Source organism: Salvelinus namaycush, chromosome 17, assembly GCF_016432855.1.
Source record: "Salvelinus namaycush isolate Seneca chromosome 17, SaNama_1.0, whole genome shotgun sequence".
In the NCBI taxonomy this organism is placed as follows: domain Eukaryota; kingdom Metazoa; phylum Chordata; class Actinopteri; order Salmoniformes; family Salmonidae; genus Salvelinus; species Salvelinus namaycush.
This window is the reverse complement of record NC_052323.1, coordinates 5979285-6001485: the sequence shown is the minus strand read 5'-3', so window position 1 is coordinate 6001485 and position 22201 is coordinate 5979285. Positions and strand designations below refer to the sequence as shown.

The window sequence follows — 22201 nt, the reverse complement described above, 5'->3', positions numbered from 1 at the left end:
CAGAGCTGTGACCCAGTTACTGTGTGTCAACAAATTCACTAGGACAATGGGTGAATGAGACTCATTACACAGATAACCCTCTGGGGTGAAGTACAGTACAGGCCCAGGTCAGGTCTGAAAGCCCAGGCATTGGTTTTGAAAGGGACTGAATTAATCAAGCCCCCAACCGATGTACATGCTTCTGTAATGGTTGGTGAAATATTTAACCATGCTAGCAGGTTTCTCCAATGTGTGATTTTAAGTTCAGTCCAAAATTATAAGATTTACCATTAAAGTTTATAGATGCTCAATTCATATTTCTGGTAATATGATCACATCATATAAAATCATAACTTTCGATAAAAGATAAGACATTCCCGACCGAAAAGTTATTGAAATATGTTGACGTGTTTTTTGAGCACCTGCTGGACATTATTGAGAACAATGAGAAAACCCTCAGACGTTGGCCATTAGGGGAGAGTGGGGTAAGTTGAGCCACCCTTTATACGAAACGATATACAAAATATATAATTTGACCAAATATTAATGAAGAGGTCATTTCATGGAGTCTGTGAAGAAAGAAACCACATGGAAAAGTGGTAAGCAAGTTAGGTCTGAAACTGATTTTCACCAAGTCAAATACATTTATTGGGTTAGAGGTTTCATGATGCTTGTATCTAAACCAAAGTAGCTAAAGATCTAAAGATCTCTAAGCTTCAATATGAGGTCCTAAACCTAACATGAAAGTGCATCCTTGTCACTGTGTGGGCTAATAGTCAAAATGTTTGCCTTGGTGTAAGTGGCATATGTTAAAATTGTAAACAAAAAGTACAAAGTGTTTGTTAGGTGTTAAACCTGTGTTGAAAAGATTAAAATGCTTAAAATGATTGGAAGACAAAGTGATTGTGATTGTGTCGAATTGTGTTTACAGAACATTCTGAAATATATAGGACCAGTCAAAAGTTTGGACACCTATTCATTCAAGGGTTTTCTTTATTTTTACTATTTTTACATTGTAGAATAATAGTGAAGACATCAAAACTATGAAATAACACACATTAAATCATGTAGTAAACAAAAAATTGTTAAACAGGTCAAAATAGAAGATTCTTCGAAGTAGCCACCCTTTGCGCACTCTTGGCATTCTCTCAACCAGCTTCATGAGGTAGTCACCTTGAATGCATTTCAATTAACAGGTGTGCCTTGTTAAAAGGTATTTTTTTTATTTTAAATAATGTTTACCCCCCTTTTTCTCCCCAATTTCGTGGTATCCAATTAGTAGTTACTGTCTTGTCTCATCGCTACAACTCCCGTACGGGCTCGGGAGAGACGAAGGTTGAGAGCCATGCGTCCTCCGAAACACAAACCAACCAAGCCGCACTGCTTCTAAACACAGCACGCATCAACCCGGAAGCCAGCCGCACCAATGTGTCGGCGGAAACACTGTACACCTAGTGACCTGGTCAGCGCGCACTGCACCCGGCCCGCCACAGGAGTCGCGATGAGACAAGGATATCCCTACCGGCCAAACCCTCCCTAACCCGGACGACGCTAGGCCAATTGTCCGTCGCCCCATGGACCTCCCGGTCGCGGCCGGCTGCGACAGAGCCTGGGCTCGAACCCAGAGTCTCTGGGGACCACTGCGCCACCCGGGAGGCCCGTTAAAAGGTCATTTGTGGAAATTATTTCCTTAATGCGTTTGAGCCAATCAGTTGTGTTGTGACAAGGTCGAGGTTGTATACACAAGATAGCCCTATTTGGTAAAACACCAAATACGTCCATATTATGGCAAGAACATCTCAAATAACCAAAGAGAAACGAAAGTCCATCATTACTTTAAGACACAAAGGTCAGTCAAGTGCAGCCGCAAAACCATCAAGCGCAATGATGAAACTGGCTCTCATGAGGATGGCAACAGGAAGGGATGACCCAGAGTACCTCTGCTGCAGAGGATAAGTTCATTAGTTACCAGCCTCAGAAATTGCAGCCCAAATAAATGCTTCAAGTAACAGACACATCTCAAAAACAACTGCTCAGAGGAGACTGTGTGAATCAAGCCTTCATGGTCGAATTGCGGCAAAGAAACCACTACTAAAAGACACCAATAAGAAAAAGAGACTTGCTTGGGCTAAGAAAAACAAGCAATGGACATTAGACCGGTGGAAATCTGTTCTTTGGTGTGATGACTCCAAATGGGATATTTTTGGTTCTAACCGCCGTGTCTTTGTGAGACGCAGAGTAGCATTCTGCAGCGATACGCCATCCCATCTGGTTTGCGCTTAGTGGGACTATCATTTGTTTTTCAAAAGAACAATGACCCAATACACCTCCAGGCTGTGTAAGGGCTATTTGACCAAGAAGGAGAGTGATGGAGTGCTGCATCAGCTGACCTGGCCTCTACAATCACCCAACCTCAACCCAATTGAGATGGTTTGGGATGAGTTGGACCTCAGAGTGGAGGAAAAGCAGCCAACAAGTGCTCAGCATATGTGGGAACTCATTCAAGACTGTTCGAAAACCATTCCAGGTGAAGCTGGTTGAGAGAATGCCAAGAGTGTGCAAAGCTGTCATCAAGGCAATGGGTGGCTACTTTCAAGAATCTAAAATATATTTTGATTTGTTTAACATTGTTTTGGTTACTACATGATTCCATATGTGCTATTTCATTATTCTACAATGTAGAAAATAGTAAAAATATAGAAAAACCCTTGAATGAGTAGGTGTGTCCAAACTTTTGACTGGTACTGTATGTAAATATCTTTGTTAGAAAGTGTATCATATTTCCCTTGGCGGAGTGATGCTGAATGTAAAAGATGGCTCAACTTAACCCCACTCTCACCTAATAACTGTGACAACATTTTGGGGAACAATTGGTGGAATTCCCTTGACCTCCATAGGGATGCAGCTGGAGTCCAAAACAATGGAAGTGGAAGAGCAGGTCAGCTGGCAGTGGAGAGAGCCAGAATTCACTGTGTGAGAAGATTAACTCCATGGATAATCAGTTTTGGGGAGAGGGAAAACCATGTATGAAACCATGAAATGTCACAGGCCATGTTAGAGGGGCTCAAAATGTGCAATGCTGCATTATACCACAAATGTCCAGTTTGTAGGGGACAATAGAGCATATGATGTGTGGTAATGGTTCCAGATTACACATTTCATTAGTTTAAATGTAATATACTACAGCAATACAATACCTGATTTTTCCCTCTATTGAGCCTAGACTCCTGAGCACATTATCACACATTGGCAATAAAACTTGATCAACCGAGTTGAACAGAAGGAGATCTATTTTCCTTCCCTTGGCTCAGGTAGTCTTAACAGGTGGGCCCTACTCAATTTTTCCTTTCGTTCAGAGCTGGAGCAGTCACAGCAGTATGTCATTACAATTGCTACCTAAAGTGGAATTGATTCCTCGGTATCAAGCGAGGACAGATGATTATGACTTAATTTAATGTTTTGACATAACATTCGTTTTGATTTAAGCCATTTTTATTTTGGGGAATTAGGGTTGTCCACTGTTGTTGTCGGTGACTTGTGGCACGCGGCATGAAGCGCTACATTTGGCTAACAGATGAAGAGAGCAGCTGGTGCATCTGACTCACAATCTGAGATTTGCAGTCTGAGTAGGAGGACCATAGAGATCCCATAATACAATATTTTCCAATATTTGATCAGTTTCTTGAACCCTACAATAATTGTAAGGCCCAATCTATAACTCTGTAATTGACATTATTATTAATAAGTACCCCTCTTCTCTCTCTTACGGAAAGCTAAACTACATCTGTAATATCAGTAGCAATATAACAGAAGATCAACACTAAGATGATCAATTCCTGTCACATGACAATTGAAAGTCCCTTAAAATAGACCTTGTAACCCTTTGTTAATGGTAAAAAAAAAAAGAATGTGATGCAAACTATTTGTGGGTGTTTATTGTTATTTTGAGGATTTACAAAGCAGTACTGAGAGGTATAAAATATGCTCTTTTACAATGCATGTACAGTTACGTTGTGTCTGAAAACCATTAAATGTCATGTTACGTACAGTACGTGCATGACATTTGCTCTTCTCTCATGTTAGCCCCCTGGCTAGTCCATGGTGCCCCTAATGCCAGGAAAGGGCTCCAGATGACCTATAGAGCTCTGGTCCACATATAACAGGTGACCTCATAGAAGGTGACAGTTGGTGGAGGAATGACCCCAGAGAAAGTGCACTTACAAGTGATTGTCCTCTTAAATACATCATGGACTCAGGGTTCTCTGAGGTTGGGGGGTCAGATTGTGACCAGACACCCCAAAATGATAGGTTTGGTCACATAGACTATTAAATAAAAGCATAACTGTTTAATGACGCTGCTTCCTGAGAGTTTGCTCAGATTTCTGGTTACAGCACAGAGCACATAACAACACTGTATATATAAGTGGGGGGGGGGGGGGGGGGGGAGCATGATAAAAGCTAGGTGGCATGACTAGTGAAAGATCAACGACTTCAGTTCAGACTAAAATCAACGCTACTGTAGCAGTGTTTGTCGTGGATAATCGTCTCAGAAATATAACACTCTTATAAGAACTTGTAAAATCAATAAAGACTTTTAATACAATGTATCACAAGCCGGGGTGATCCGCGGATCACACACCTTCCCAGAGCACTGGCTCTGTCTTATACACACACACACACACACACATGAGATCATTACATACTTTAATTAAATTACTTCTCCTAGGTCATCTGCCACTATTATCCTTCATTTCAGGCTTCCTGCTTGTTTACGCCCAATAACGCCTGTATCCGCTCTTGATTAGATTATAATGGTGGCAGGACCCTCCTGTCTCCTAAAATTAATATATGTCTATCTTACCCTAAGCACTTATGGCCTTTACCCTAAGCACTTATGGCCTTTCCTCTCTATTTTATCTTCATAATGGTGTCCTGCTGTAACGACCAGAGTTCTTATGTGTTTTGCTTGTTTAGTGTTGGTCAGGACGTGAGCTGGGTGGGCATTCTATGTTGTGTGTCTAGTTTGTCTGTTTCTGTGTTCAGCCTAATATGGTTCTCAATCAGAGGCAGCTGTCAATCGTTGTCCCTGATTGAGAATCATATATAGGTGGCTTGTTTTGTGTTGGGGATTGTGGGTGGTTGTTTCCTGTCTCTGTGTTTGTGTTCTGCACCAGATAGGTCTGTCTCGGTTTTCACATTTGTTATTTTGTTATTTGTATTAGTGTTACCGTTTATTAGTCTAATTAAACATGTTGAACACTAGCCGCGCTGCATTTTGGTCCTCTCCTTCATCCCAGGAAGAAAACCGTTACACCTGCTCTTTCCATAAATGCACTTCAAGGCACGTATGGCTTTGGCCATCTGCTAATCTTTGGTTTCCTGTATTTACCAGAATGGCAAATGCACTCATGTCTGCCTTCTTCTCCTATTTTCTAATGTACACCTGTCTATTGTTTAATAGTGTGATATCTGCCTCCATATGTAACAATAACTCCTACATGTTCCTGTTCATTGTTTGCAACAATGTCAAATGATCTCCACAACTCCTAAGAATGTCAAACGGAAAATAATTTGTCATCTAAGAAAACACCAAAAAACATTAAATATAGACATCATAAAGCCATTTGAGAGGCCCTCAAGGCAGGGACTCCAAGTCATTAATTGTCCTTCCTCCCAGGAGGGTTTTAAATCTCCGCTGTCATGTGCTCTTAAGCCAGTCTTTGATAACAGCAAGGTGACCATGCTGTTCTTTTCATCTAGCACCAACGTAGTACAATTTGCAGTGGGCATGTGAATAATTGTCTCATCCAAGCGACAAGAGACTTAGAACTCGTAATATAAGAGAAAGGCCCAATCTTCCCTTTATGAGGGGTTGTTGTTTTATAGGTAGTTTATAGATCATTATTAGATCATGTAGTGTGTTAATCATTATTACATAGTTATAACTCAGTGTTGTTTTCGTGCTTGCCAAATAATAGGTTTATTTATGGCTGCACTGTGGATTACTACTGTTATTTTTTTTAAGTATACCATAAAACACACAACCTCACTGTGAGGGTAATACTGTGAGACCATACTCAAGTCCCCCTCAATATGGCTACTCTAGCTGTGCATAGTCAAATGTATTTTCCTTGTGTCAGTACTTGAAATGTCATGACAGTTTTGGGGCAATTTTCTGTTTTTTTGATGTTGCTTTTTCTGTTTGGGGGGGGGGGGGGGGGTAGGGATTAGGTTTGCGAGGTGGAACCAAACTGCAAATATTAAAGGAGAACCAAAATTCCATTATTTTCTAGTGGGCAAGACACACTACATATACTATAGCAGCATGTAGGCCAGCCTATTACATTGGCGCTTACATTATTCATGCATTCGGACCTCATAATTGCAAACAGGAGCATCAAATCATCTTGTTTCAAGCACTAGACATCTAGCTAAGTGTCCCTAGATGAAGTTCTAGCATGTGTAACAGTGTTGCTTCCGTCCCTCTCTTTAGCCGAACCTGGGCTCGAACCAGGGCCCCTCTGAACACAGCAACAACCGCCACCCACGGAGCTCCGTTACGTATCGCTCCACAAAAGCCACGGCCCTTGCAGAGCAAGGGAAATAACTTCTTCAAGGTCTCAGAGCGAGTGACATCACCGGTTGAACACTACTAGCACATACCGCTAACTAGCTAGGCATTTCGCACCGGTTACACCTGGTCTGTTTGTGCTGTATCCAACTCCTATGATCATTGTCCTGGTTTAGCATGACGTAAGGCCATAGGCGTTGGATGTACAGCACAAAAAGGTCTGGGACCAGGTTACTGAAGTTCATCAGTCAGTGTGTTGATTCAGTGAGGAAGCAATAAAGAAGAACGTTAATGTGAAGCAGCACTCAGGCAAACTGATTTAGTGCCATGTTTTATGTATAACTTTCCAGATTTGATGGAGAAGATATGTGCCAGTTGGGCTGCAGAACCAGTAGCGGAAAGCGTGGCTGGCTAAGTAATTATATGTGGACTAACTAGCTGGTTCCCTCAGCCAAATGAATGGATGTGGTGTACTACAGACATGCATGTAAAGCCTGAGTGCTCGTCTCTTTCAGATGGATCAACATTGAGGGAGATTGCCAACTGTATGATGTGACAGAATGGGATTCAAGGATATAGAATTCACACAGAGTGCACACCTAGTAACGGTGACTGATCGGTATTTAATCAACACTGCTATCAGGAAGTTTCCGGTAGTCATCCCACAGGTTGGAGACATTATAGTCTTATAGAGTCATGAACCATACTGTGAAAATAGAATTCCTGAGCCAATGTCATATTGCAGCCACTAATGGTATTAACACCTTACCAGACAATAAAGGTATGCCACTTTGCAATAAGTATTTCTAGGTAAACTAGCATCCATGACACTCACACACACACAAACACACTCATATGCACACAGACACTGAGTAAACTGATTGGCCAGGGTACCAAAATGTAATCTGCAGGAACGGAGCAGAGAGTAGCTGCAGGGATGATGACTAGACTTGGCCAGTGCCATGGTAACTGTTTCAGCTCTCACTCATGCCTGTGAAGCACTCACTGGTTTTCAGGGATGAGAGGAAGGAGGGTGGGAGGGACGGGGAGGAGGGGAGGAAAGAAGCACAGACGTATGAAGCCCTGTCACGTGCACAGAACTTGGGATGGAGGGAAAAAAGGAAGGAAGGAGGAGTGAAGGGGGGAGACACACCTCAGAGAATGATAGCATCCTTTTGTCATACAGTGAGCAATTTTATTAATATGGAGGAATGCAAATTCAAACTAATGCCAGCGCCCTGGTAAACAAATGTATTTATACAGTACACAGCTATTTACCCCTCAAACATACACTTAACACTGGTTTAGTGGGAGGCGGTGGGTTTGCATTATAAATAGCAACCCCTCTGCACAAAGCAAACAACATACCCTGCATGCACATGAACAAGAGAGAAATTCTGACATGCAACAAATCCAGATTTTTTTTTTGGGGGGGGGGAGTTTGTTAAAATAATAAAAGAGCTTTGATTTAAATACAATAGCTGGACATGTGGATAGTCTGGATACAATGGTTTTATTAGTGAACGGAGCTGGCTCGAGGTCTCTTGTCTTCAATGTTCCCCTGAGCCATCTCGACAGGCATGCGAGAGCCTTACCGAGACGCCTGTGAACAAAGACAATTCTCCCTGTGCTTTCACAGTCAACGCTCATAGAAGCCGTTCACACCACTCTCTGACTGTCTCGACAGCGGACGACACACAAACACACTTCAGTCAAGCAGACACTCAGTGGACAAAGGAACAACCATAACAGATGCTCTTTTATACCCAGAGTATTAACCAACTATTTACCCAATCCTTTCTGAATAAATAGTCCACTGACAGACAGACAAAGAAATTAGGGGAAGATTTTACTCAAAGGGAATCTCAATCCATCCACTTAAATGTAAAAAATACTCTCTCTTTCCTTACCTTTCTGAGTCTGACCCTCATCCAAATCTTCTTCCATCTTGGCTATTCTAGATGTAGAGCAACTAGAGATGTGACAGAAGCTCCTTGGTTTGCAGGTTCAAAACCCTGTTTCTTTGTGTCAAAGATAGTCCACAGAGTCCTCCTTCTCTCTCGCTTTCCCTCTTGCTCTCTCACTCTCTTTCTCGGTCTCTCGGTTCTGTGTTAAGACCGCTTGTCAGCAGTGATTTCATTCAAGTGGTCGTGCCGTGAAAGAGATCATTGCATCTTCACAGCGCTGTCCATTGCGAGCAGCTCTGGCAAGTGCTGGAAACCTGTTCTCTACAGTGGAGAAAAGGGGGGGGGGGGGGGGTCTCAGTAGGCATTATGTTTGCAGGAGGGCGGGCTAGCAAGCGCAGGTGCTCAGAAAGCAGAGAGAGGCAATGGTAGAAACAGTCTCAACCATGAACACTGACCCGAGCAGGCGGAGGAGTTGCTTCGTTGGGTTGAATGTGTCCTTCGCTATCAAATAATGTTTTAAAACATGTTTTTATTCATAATGTCCATAATTTTCCACCTGTGGGCTGCCATTGTAGTACTCCATTCAAATACTGGTTCACTTTAAGACATAAATGGTCATACATGGTCATACAACAAAGAATAAAACTGTATTTAGTATATAATATCAGTTTAGTTGTTTACCTTAGGACGTGCATTAACCACAGTGATAAAATAATAAAATCCCCAAATTATCCTGCGGCATACTCTCATAGAAAACAGGTGCTAAGTAGAACCAAAAAGGGTTCTTCTGCTTGTCTCCATAAATATATACAGTCCCTTCAGTATGTATTCACACCCCTTGACTTTTTCCACATTTTGTGTCACTGGCCTACACACAATACCCCACAATGTCAAAGTGGAATTATGTGTTTAGAATTTTTTTTTTTTACAAATTAATAAAAAATAATAACCTGAAATGTCTTGTGTCAATAAGTATTCAACCCCTTTGTTGTGGCAAGCCTTTAATCAATTCAGGAGTAAAAATGTGTTTAACAAGTCACATAATAAGTTGCATGGACTCGCTGTGTGCAATAATAGTGTTGAACACGATTTTTGAATGACTACCTAATCTTTGTACCCCACACATACAATTATCTGTAAGGTCCTTCAGTCAAGCAGTGAATTTCAAACACAGATTCAACCACAAAGACCAGTGAGGTTTTCCAATGCCTCGCAAAGAAGGGCACCTATTGGTAGCAGACATCGAATATCCCTTTGAGCATGGTGAAGTTATTACTTACACTTTGGATGGTGTATCAATATACCCAGTCACTACAATGATCCAGACATCCTTCCTAACTCAGTTGCCGGAGAGGAAGGCATTCGGTCAGAGATTTCACTATGAGGCCAATAATGACTTTAAAACAGTTATAGAGTTGAATGGCTTTGGTAGGAGAAATCTGAGGATGGATCAACATTGTAGTTACTCCACAACACTAACCTAAATGACAGCGTGAAAAGAACGAAGCGTATTTACAGAATAATTTTTGGGGGAAAACATGCATTCTGTTTGCAATAAAGTAAAAGTAAAACTGCAACAAAACCAAATGTGGCAGAGAAATACACTTTATGTACTGAATACAAAGTGTTATGTTTGGAGCAAACACAACACATCACTGAGTACCACTATTCTTATTTTCAAGCATCGTGGTGGCTGCATCATGTTATGGGTATGCCTGTGATCGGCAAGGACTAGGGAGTTTTTTTAGGATAAAAAGAAACAGAATAAAGCTAAGGCACAGGGGCAAAATCCTAGAGGAAACCCTAGTTCAGTCTGCTTTCCAACAGGCACTGGGAGATTAATTCACCTTTAAGCAGGACAATAATCTAAAACACAAGCCCAAATATACAATGGAGTTGCTAACCAAGATTACGTTGAATGTTCCTGAGTGGCCTAGTCACAGTTTTGACTTAAATCGGCTTGAAAATATATGGTAAGACTTGAACATGGCTGTTTAGCAATGCTCAACAACCACGTTGACAGAGCTAGAATAATTTTTTAAAGATTAATGTGCAATATTGTACAATCCAAGTGTGCAAAGATCTTAGAGACTTACCCAGAAAGACTCACAGCTGTAATCATTGCCAAAGGTTATTCTAACTTGTATTGACTCATATAAATGCGTCGAAAAACCCTTCTCGCCTTCCAAAGATTCCATCTTGCCTTCCAAATAATCATCACGTAACCCTTTCGTACAAAAACAGTTCTTAGGATGAAAACATTTCTAGTCACAAACCACAAACCACTTCCCACATGAAAATATACTATGGTAGAAATACTATGGTATTCACTGTAGTGAATAAAGTCCTCAAAGATACTACCGTGAAAACGGTGTTATCTGTTGGATGTTGTATGAAAACGGTATTTACTGTTGTATGCTGTAGTATTTATAGATAACTAAATACTGGATTGGATTGATAGGGTGGATTGATGGATGGATGGATGGATGGTAGACACTGAAAGTCCCCCAAAAAATGGTTGATGCTTTTAAGTCCGGGAATATGTCAGTATCAGACAGGAAGGGTATGACGTATTGTGTTATTGTATCATGTTATGAAAGACAACCCTGAAGGGGTGTAATGACGTAGCATGCATTAATGTTGCTAAGTAAAACTACAGTGTGTCTGAAGTGATTTCAAAGAATCACATACCAAGCATTATTAATGCAAAGTACTACGTAACATACATTATATCTTAGGTGAAACTGGAAATCTGTGCGAAGATGATTCTTATCACTAGGATGATAACAGATAGATTACCACAATGTCTCACCTGATATCAGTTTACCATGCATTTGAACTGGGGTCCCTGATGATCTTCTTGGCCTTCCTGCGTAGGTGTCCTGGAGGGCAGGCAGTGTGCTCCCAATGGTGCATTCGGCTGACCGTACCACCCTCTGTAGCGCCTTGCGGTCAGCAGTGCAGGTCAGTATGCCCCCTATGGCGCTCCTGTAGAACACTGTGACAGCCCTCGGGGACAGGCTGAATTTTTTCGGCCTCTTGAGTTTGAAGAGACTCTGTCGTGGCTTCCTCACCATGGTGTCCATGTGGTTTGACTGTTTCAGCTCCTGAGAGAGGTGTACGCCGAGGAACTTAACATTTTTGACTCTCTCCATGGCGGACCCATTGATGAGGATGGGGGCGTGTCCAGCCTGGTTCCTCCTGAAGTTCACAATCAGCTCCTATGTTTTGCTAATGTTGAGGGAGTGTTTGTTTACCTGGCACCAATCTATCAGAGTGCCCACCTCCTCCCAGTAGGCCATCTCATCATTGTTGGTAATCAGGCCTACTACTGTCATGTTAGCAGCGAACTTGATGATGGAGTTGGACCTGTGACAGGCCACGCAGTCATAGGTATACAGGGAGTACAAGAGGGGATTGAGGATGCACCCTTGGAGGGCCCCCGTGTTGAGGGTCAGTGTGGAGGAGGTAATGATGCCTACCTTCACCACCTGGTGGTAGCCCGTCAGGAAGTCCAGGACCCAGTTGCATAGGGAGGAGTTTAGTACCAGGGCCTTGAGCTTTGTGGTGCGCTTGGAGGGCACTATGGTATTGAATGCCGAGCTGTAGTCGATGAATAGCATCCTCACATATGCATTCCTTTTGTCCAGGTGTGTGAGGGCAGAGTGCAGTGTAATAGCGATTGCCTCATCCGTGGATCTGTCGGGGCGGTAGGCGAATTGGAAAGGGTTGACTGTTCTTTGACTAGCCTATCAAAGCACTTCATGATGACGGAAGTGAGAGCTATGGGTTGGCAGTCATTCAGTTCAGTTACTTTCCCTTTCTTGGACGCGGGGATGAAGCAGGTGGGAGTAACTGCCTGAGCTAGAGAGAGATTGAAAATGTCTGAAAACACAACAGCTAGCTGGTCTGCAGACGGGATGCCGTCTTGTTTGAACGACTTACCTACGTCCTCCGTGGAGACCATAGCTCAGAGTAGTTATGCTCGAAGCGAGAGAAAAATGTGTTTAGCTCGTCCAGTAGGGCGGCGTTGGTGTCCGCGAAGTGACTGGCTTTCTTTTGTTATCCGTGATCCTGAAAAGACTCTGTCACATATACCTCTTGTCCGACCAGCTGAATTGCTCCTCCATTTTGTCTCTATACTTGTAATTCGCCATCTTGATCCATCTGCGTAGGTCGTATTTGTACTGTTTAACCATACACTTGTCCCCGGTCACAATCTCTCTCCTTCAATTACCGACAAGGCTGCCATCAATCCACGGTTGTTGATTCTTGTAAGTGTTGAAAGACACCATCGGTATCACGTCATCTATGCTCTATGCATTTTTTTAAATAATTTGGTGACTGAGTCGGTGTATTCATTGATGTTATCCCCAGAGGCGACCCAGAACATATTCCAGTCCATGTGACCAAAACAGACTTCACCAGAACTTACCTCTTCAGTTTTTGTTTGTTGGCGGGGAGGAGCAAAATGGAGTCATGGTCAGATTTACCGAAAGGAGGAAAGGAGAGGGCTGGTAATGTTCTGGTAATTATGTGAGCTGGCTAGCTACAGATGTAGGATTATAATTTGAGCCAGTTTTCTACAGCAGGAAAATAACCCTGCTGCAAAAGGAAATGTGAATTATTATGTGGAATATAATTGACATTTCTGCAGGGGTTGATACATTTTCACAGACTGTTCTCTCTGCTACCGCATGGCAACCGGTACCGATGCATCAAGTCTGGAACCAACAGGACCCTGAACAGCTTCTACCCCCAAGCCACGAGACTACTAAATAGTTAACCAAATAGCTACCCAAACTATCTGCATTGACCCTCTTTGCACTAACTCTTTTGACTCACATACACTGCTGCTACTGTTTATTATCTATCCTGTTACCTCGTCAATTTACCCCTAACTACAGTTCCTTCAGAAAGCATTCTCAACACTTTACTTTTTCCACATTTTATTGTGTTACAAAGTGGGATCACAATTGATTTGTCATTTTATGTCAACGACCAACACAAAATACTATTTTAATGTCAAAGTCTGAAAAAAATCCACAATATGTAAAGAAATGTGTAAAAAATGAAACACTAATATATCTTGATTAGATACGTCTTCAATCCCCTGAGTAAATACACCTTTGGCAGCAATTACAGCTGTGAGTCTTTCTGGGTAAGTCTCTTACAGCTTTCAACACCTGGATTGTGCAACATTTGCCCATCATTCTTTTCAAAATTATTCAAGCTCAAATTGGTTGCTGATCATAGCTCTATACAACCGTTTTTAGGTCTTGCCATTGATTTTCAAGCAGATTTTAGTCAAATTTGTAACTCGACCACTCACGAACATTCATTGTCTTCTTGGTTAGCAACTCCAGTGTATATTTGGCCTTGTGTTTTTGGTTATTGTCCTGTTGAAAGGTGAATTAATCTCTTAGTGTCTGGTGGAAAGCATACTAAAACCAGGTTTTCCTCTAGGATTTTGCCTGTGCTTAGCTCCATTATGTTTATTTTTTATCCTGAAAAACTCCCCAGTCCTTAACTATTACAAGCATACTGTACTCATGACATGATGACCAAAATATAACACCTTGTACTGAGGACAAAAAGTAAATTGCTTTGCCACATTTTTTGGGGGCAATATTACTTTAGTGCCTTCTTGCAAACAGGATGCATGTTTTGGAATATTTATATATACTGTACAGGCATCCTTATTTTTACTCTGTCAATTAGGTTAGCATTGTGGAGTAGCTACAATGTTGTTGATCCATCCTCAGTTTTCTCCTATCACAGCCATTAACTCTAACTGTTTTAAAGTAACTCTCTAAACATTTAATGCCTGTAACTTTGTAGTGACTGGGTGTATTGATACACCATCCAAAGTGTAATTAATAATTTCCCCATGCTCAAAGGGAAATTCAATGTCTGCTTTTTTTATTTTTACCCATCTACCAAAATGTGCCCTTCTTTGAGAGGCATTGGATAAACTCACTGGTGTTTGTGGTTGAATCTGTGTTTGAAGTTCACTGCTCGACTGAGGGACCTTACAGATAATGTAGGTGTGGGGCACAGAGATACTGTAAAGTAGTCATTCAAAAATCATGTTTAACACTATTATTGCACACAGAGTGATTCCATGCAATTTATTATGTGAGTTGTTAAGCACATGTTTTACTGTTGAACTTATTTAGGCTTACCATTCCAAAGGGGTTGAATACTTATTGACCTAAGATATTGCAAATCAAATGTTATTTGTCACATACACATGGTTAGCAGATGTTAATGCGAGTGTAGAGAAATGCTTGTGCTTCTAGTTCCGACAGTGCAGTAATATCTAACAAGTAATCTAACAATTCCCCAACAACTACCTAATACACACAAATCTAAAGGGGTGAATGAGAATATGTACATGTAAGTACATGGATGAGCGATGGCCGAGCGGCATTGGCAAGGTGCAATAGATGGCAGAAAATACAGTATATACACGTGATATGAGTAATGTAAGATATGTTAACATTACTAAAGTTGCATTATTTAGAGTGCATTGTATGAAGTGACTAGTGATCCATTTATTAAAGTGACCAGTGATTGGGTCTCAATGTAGGCAGCAGCCTCTCTGAGTTAGTGATTGCTGTTTAGCAGTCTGATGGCCTTGAGATAGAAGCTGTTTTTCAGTCTCTGTCCCAGCATTGATGCACCTGTACTGACCTCGCCTTCTGGATGGTAGCGGTATGAACAGGCAGTGGCTCGGTTGGTTGATGTCCTTGATGATCTTTTTGCCTTCCTGTGACATCGGGTGCTTTAGGTGTCATGGAGGGCAGGTAGTTTGCCCCCAGTGACGCGTTGTGCAAACCGCAAAACCCTCTGGAGAACCTTGCGGTTGAGGGTGGTGCAGTTGCCGTTCTAGGCCGTGATACAGCCCAACAGGATGCTCTCGATTGTGCATCTGTAAAAGTTTGTCAGGGTTTTGGGTGACAAACCAAATTTCTTCAGCCTCCTGAGGTTGAAGCAGCGCTGTTGCGCTTTCTTCACCACACTGTCTGTGTGAGTGGACCATTTCAGTTTGTCTGTGATATGTACGCCGATGTGGATAGGGTGGAGCTCCCTCTGCTGTTTCCTGAAGTCCAAGATCATGACATTGAATCAGAGATTGTTTTCCAACACCACACTCCGAGTCCCCTCACCTCCTCCCTGTAGGCTGTCTCGTCGTTTTTGGTAATCAAGCGCACTACTGTTGTGCATTCGTGGGTGAACAGGGAGTACAGGAGGGGGCTGAGCACGCACCCTTGTGGGGCCCCAGTGTTGAGGGTCAGCGAAGTGTAGATGTTGTTTCCTATCTTCACCACCTGGGGGTGGCCCGTCAGAAAGTCCAGGACCCAATTGCACAGGGCGGGGTTGAGACACAGAGCCTCCAGCTTGATGATGAGCTTGGAGGGTACTATGGTGTCGAATGCTGAGCTGTAGTCAATGAACAGCTTTCTTACATAGGTATTCCTTTTGTCCAGATGGGATATTCAGTGTGCAGTGTGATGGCGATTGCGTCGTCTGTGGACCTGTTTGGTGCGGTTTGCAAACTGAAGTGGGTCTAGGGTGGCCGGTAAGGTGGAGGTGATTTGATCCTTGAGTAGTCTCTCAAAGCACTTCATGATGACAGAAGTGAGTGCTATGGGGCGGTAGTCATTTAGTTCAGCAATCTTTGCCTTCTTGGGTACAGGAACAATGGTAGCCATCTTGAAGCATGTGGGGACAACAGACTGGGATAGGGGGTGATTGAATATGTCTGTAAACACACCAGCCAGCTGGTCTGCGCATGCTTTCAGCTTTTCATTATTAATGAATTTGTAATTTTTTTTTAAAACATGCATGTGGGGACAACAGACTGGGATAGGGGGCAATTGAATATGTCTGTAAACACACTTTGACATTATGTGCTATTGTGTGTAGGCCAGTGCTAAAAAAATCTAAATTTGATCAATTTTAACTTCAGGCTGTAGCACAACAAAATGTGGAAAAAGTCAAGGGGTGTGAATACTTTTTGAAGGCACTGTATATGTACATATCTACCTCAATTACCTCGCCACAAGACATGCCACGAGGTCTCTTCACAGTCCCCAAGTCCAGAACAGACTATGGGAGGTGCACAGTACTACATAGAGCCATGAATACATGGAACTCTATTCCACATCAAATAACTGATGGATTTTGTATTGTAGATATGTGGCAGTGGTGGAGTAGGGGCCTGAGGGCACACACTGTGTTGTGAAATCTGTGAATGTAATGTTTTTAAAATTGTATAACTGCCACTTAATTTTGCTGGACCCCAGGAAGAGTAGCTGCTGCCTTGGCAGCAAATAATGTGTATACATAATAAATACAAATAACTCTGCACTTCGACTCAATACTGATACCCCGTGTATATAGCAAATTTATCATTAATTATTGTACATGTTTTCTTTGTGTTATTATTATTGTTGGGAATGGCCCTTAAGCATTTCACTGTTAGTTTACACTTGTTGTTTACGAAGAATGTGACAAATAACATTTCATTTGAAGCTTGACATTTCAAAGTGGAATTTACAAACTTCAGACGCCTTTTTAAACCTCAAATACACTACAAGTTTTACATTTCCTGCATTGAAGGAAAGTTCTTCTGCAACAGGGTGATCAAATTAATATCCTACATCTGTAGCTAACAAGATAGCAATGAACCAAAACATTGTGTAGAAAATAGCTTTTAGTTGCCTGGCTTGTCCTAAATACATTTTGAAACAGATCAGGGAGTTTTCTGTGTGGAACAAAATAGAGCATGTCATTCCGTTTCTGTGTTTATACTTAGGACAAGTTTGATGTCGGACAACAACAAAAGAATGTTCATGATTTATTGCGTGCCAAAAGCCAGTAAGATGAAAGCAGATGCTTATACTGAGGCGTTAGCGGGACTTTTACATACAGTATATTACTGCACTCATGACTACCTCGGTTGGCGGAAATTCAACTACAGGCTTTGTTACTTTCCAGATATAAAGAAAAGGTGGCAAAACGTTGACAGATTGGTCCAATTGGCGGCTTTTCGTCTTGGTTTGAAAGGGGTATAAGATCAGTCCCACTGTCCATGTAGTCTTATTCGTGGTGATCTAAAAGGCAAAACTGATCCTAAATCAGCGGTCCTACACTGAGTAGCTTGATACATTTGGGGAAAAAGACACCTTCTGTGAATGTTCTGAGTGAAATTCAAACCATTGGTCAATGATTGGGAACATTAATTTAAATAATCTAACAACATATTAATATATTTGTTCACATCTCTGATGAATTTTTTTTTTTTTTACAAAAAAAACAATTGCAGTATCTCTGTATTTCATTGTGTTTATATTCCACTCATATCTATTCCCAGTATAGGTTAAACGGGGGGTAGATCTGCTCCACTGTCTTTTCACAATGATATGCTATATTTAACTTCTATAGAGAGAATAAAAAGGGATCAATTTAGGGCCTGGTGTTACAGTGTAGGTATGGGGCCCTGTCAAAGGGCATTATTGGCATTATTAACATGGAGTTATCTAAGGTTAGATACAGTGGCAATACTGGTAGAGTGGTGGGAGGCTGCCACTAAATGTCACAAGATAGCTGAATTTCACAGTTTACATTCCAAATTTCACCATATTACCCTTTATAGTGCACTACTTTTGACCAGGGCCTGTATAGGGAATAGTGTGCCATTTGGGGCAAAGCAGTGTCCTCCCACTACATTACTTTTTCATTGGACTGTCATTGACAGTTTGGTAATTGCTGTTTAAATTTTTATCTCAGCGATAAGGGGAAATGTATTTGAGCCAGCCTTATGAGAATGTAGCATGTACAGTAAAGTAGCTGACAGCTAATTAGTCATGAATGCATGTTTTTTTTACCAAATTTAATAAAATATGTAAATAAGCAACTGTGGTTCATTGCCTACACAATTATAGAACACTATATTAGCATTTGCTATAAAGGATGCAGCGCTAAATACACACACACACACACGCACATACACACACGCGTATAAACACACACACACACAAAGTGCCCCTCCCTTGGCTTGGATACCATTGCCTCACACACACAAGCCTGCCGTGGCTGCTTTGCTAATAGGGCTGGGAGATTTGCTGTTGGGGGTTGCCATCTTTTCTGGGGGAATCCTTAGCTCGCAAGCCCCCGCAATACCACCCTGGCTAGTCATGTTCCTGTCTGTGCTTTCAATGAGGGGGCTGACCTCCTCCCTCCTCGTGCCCACTTCCCTCCCTCCTGTTTAGCACTGTCGGTATCGATGGATGGAAAGAGAGAGAAAAAACGGCAGATGGCGAAACGCTCAGTGAGGGCATCTAGGCAGTATACATCCCTCGTCAGTTGGCTGGCACTGCCAAGCCCTGTGTGTGTCAGTGTATGCGTGAATGTATTTGTGTACGTGCGTCCATTTTGAAATGATATGCCAGCGTTTGTTGCTCATCACAAACAGAAGGAGCCAAAGAAGCTCACAGTAAGCTTATTACCTTCCCTGGTTGCTCTCCATGTGCTCACACATTGCCATAGCAACCAGCCCCAGATATTGTTCAATAGGAAAGATGAACAGGTATGGAATAAATAAAAACAGCTCCTCTGTAACCTCAGCCACTTACTCTATTCATCATTATGGTTTAATCCTACTCATTTCAGATGAACACATTTTTAAAAATTCAAAATATGTGTTTGTTCAGTGGCATTTTTTTCTTTCCATTGAAATCTACTGTATTACTTGCTCAACCTCGAAAACCCAGCAATTCCAATACAAATCACTGGGCAACCGAACAAGCCAAGAGAGTGTTCGGTGTTAAGTGCTAATGTGTGTTCACGCCCAGTCGAGCTGAGAGAAATCAACAGAATCTGAAATATTCAAGAGGTCAAAGTTTACAGAACACCAGTGAGGAGGTTAATACTTGAATAGGGCTTTGGTTCTCTTTGACAACCATGGTAACAAGACGGGGGTTGTTTGAATGAAGCCATGGAGAGAGAATTTATGTTTCCTTTTAGGGAAAGACATTACAACACCACTATGGGGAGGTATTTAGTATGACTCATGTTTGCTGCATATCAACTAACATGCAGCTGACACTTAAGAAATGCTGCTAGTAGATTGCATATGATTTGTCGATAGACATCATCTGTGGGTGAAGGGTAAAAGACCACATGCATATCCAACGGCTTTGAGCAGATGCTGGTTATCAAATAGCCTCAATGTTCAAAGGAAAAAAATAAGACTTGCCAGTATATTGTAGCAACATTTTGACCTTTAGATTTACCTGAAATATTGGTGCAATAAACACACTAAGCTATGTACAGTTAATGCATAAAATCTGAAAATGTATACATCTTCTGAGGGAAAATGGTAAAACATACACTGAGTGTACAAAATATTAATATTGAGTTGCACCCCCTTTTGCCCTCAACCTCAATTCGTCGGGGCACGGACTCTACAGGGTGTCGAAAGCATTCCACAGGGATGCTGGCTCATGTTGACTCCAATGTTTCCCACAGTTGTGTCAAGTTGGCTGGATGTCCTTTGGGTGGTGGACCATTCTTAATCAGTGGTGGAAAAAGTACTCAATTGTCGTACTTGAGTAAAAGTAAAGATAACTTCATAGAAAATGACTCAAGTAAAAGTGAAAGTCACCCAGTAAAATACTACTTGAGTAAAAGTCTAAAAGTATTTGGTTTAAAATATACTTAAGTATCAAAAGTAAATGGAATTGCTCAAATGTACTTAAGTATCAAAAGTAAAAGTGTAAACCATTTCAAATTCCTTATATTAAGCAAACCAGACGGCACAATTTTCTTGTTTTTTTGTTGTTGACATTATTTTCTTTAGTAATGTAGTGAAGTAAAAGTTGGCAAAAAATATAAATAGTAAAGTACAGATACCCCAAAAAACGACTTAAGTATTTGAAGTATTTTTACTTAAGTACTTTACACCACTGTTCTTGATACACACGGGAAAATGTTGAGCGGGAAAAACCCAGCAGCGTTGCAGTTCTTGAAACACTCAAACCGGTGCGCCTGGCACCTACTACGATACCCCGTTCAAAGGCACTTAAATATTTGTCTTGCCCATTCACCCTCTGAATGGCACACATACACAATCCATATCTCCAATTGTCTCAAGGCTTAAAAATCCTTAATTAACCTGTCACCTTCCCTTCATCTACCCTGATTGAAGTGGATTTAACAAATTCCATCAATAAGGGATCATATCTTTCACCTGGATTCACCTCGTCAGTCTATGTCATGGTGTTGCTAATGTTTTGTACACTCAGTGTATATCACAGTATGCAGTCTCTCCCTTTCTTCACATTATCTCCAGGAGATCTCTAGCCAGATAGATGGGTGTCAAGCCTGAGGAACCAGACTAGCAGAGCAGTATCCTATCTGCTAAACCACAGGCTTCACAGACCACATGAAGGGCTGGGCACACAGACAAAAACATGTATCAGGCTGTCATCCATAAAAATAAGTTTACAGCTCAATTGTGAATTGAGCATCAAGGGCACAGGCTGCGGTGAGATTTAGGACCTTCAGAGCAGCCCATCGGGAGTTAGAATTGGCTTTCAGTGTAATCTGACTACTCTCAATCGAGGGGGAAAGCAAACGGCAACAGCAGCAAGTGCTGAAGATTCTAAAAAGGGGTTTGTCACAAAATATTCCCGAATAATGCAGGATGATAAGAAACTCTTCCAAACAAAAATAATATAAGTGGTTATGAAGGTAAATCTTTACTTTAAATGTTGTACTGTACAAAATGCTGTCATACAATGACAGCAGATGTCATGACAGTTGACAGTGTATGGCAATTGCCGTGACACAGTCTTGTGGCAATGAAAATCGTTATGATGATGCAATGCCAGCAGCAAGCAGGCATATTAGCTGACCTAACAAAGGTTTGAAAGCATCTGCTAAGTGTCATATTTAAAATACAATTGTAACAAGTGTATAGTCAGTTGATATGAGCAGACGCCAGCTCTGGCAGTTGAAACATCAGATCAGTTCCAATCAATTAAAAAGTTGTGTAAAGAAAATACCGTCCTAATAATTAGAAGCATGGTTCTGTTCATAGCCGTGGAAAGTAGGAGTGCTGAGGGTGCTTTTTTTTAACAAAAGTAGTGCACTGGGCCTTTACTACTCCTGTATTCAGGGCTGGTCCTCGCCATTCTGCTGCCCTAGATGATACAAAAATATTTTTACAAAACTAGAATAGTCTCAGTAAGCAAAATGACATTGAAGCTAGGTTCAATTTAGGTTCGGAATGAAAGGTGAAAGACGTTGAAATCAGGTTCATTTTCGGTTCTAAATGAAAGTTGAAAATATGTATTTTTCATTCATTGAAAACACATATTTTCCGGACAATGAAAAAATACATATTTACGTACGTTGAAATTAGGTTCATTTTTGGCTCTGAATGAAAGTTGAAAAGATATTAATGTCTATATTTCAACCAAATCAAGGCCGGTGTAGACCAATTCTGAACCAAACACAGAGGTCTATGTTTGGGCCAAATCAAGGCTGGTCTAGACCGGACCAAAACCCAACGTCCGTGGAAATCAAGGCTGGTCTGGACAGGAACAAAAAAATATGTCCAAAAGACTTTGGCTTCGGTCCGTGCTTACTGGGGTGTAGCCTTCTGGTGTCGGCCTGCAATGGAATGTTATGAATGCCCATCCATGCGGTAGGCCCACCGTTTGTAAAACAG

General features: G+C 41.5%; 1 protein-coding gene across 1 annotated transcript in view; it reads right to left on the bottom strand.

Annotated features, from left to right (window-relative positions):
* LOC120061985 (neuronal membrane glycoprotein M6-a) overlaps nt 1-8721 on the bottom strand; it is a 35425-nt gene extending 26704 nt beyond the window's left edge. The window contains exon 1 of the mRNA XM_039011771.1: nt 8461-8721. Coding sequence (XP_038867699.1) covers nt 8461-8497 — 37 coding nt within the window. The 5' untranslated portion in view covers nt 8498-8721. The remainder of the gene's footprint in view (nt 1-8460) is intronic.
* Nucleotides 8722-22201: the final 13480 nt, after the last annotated feature.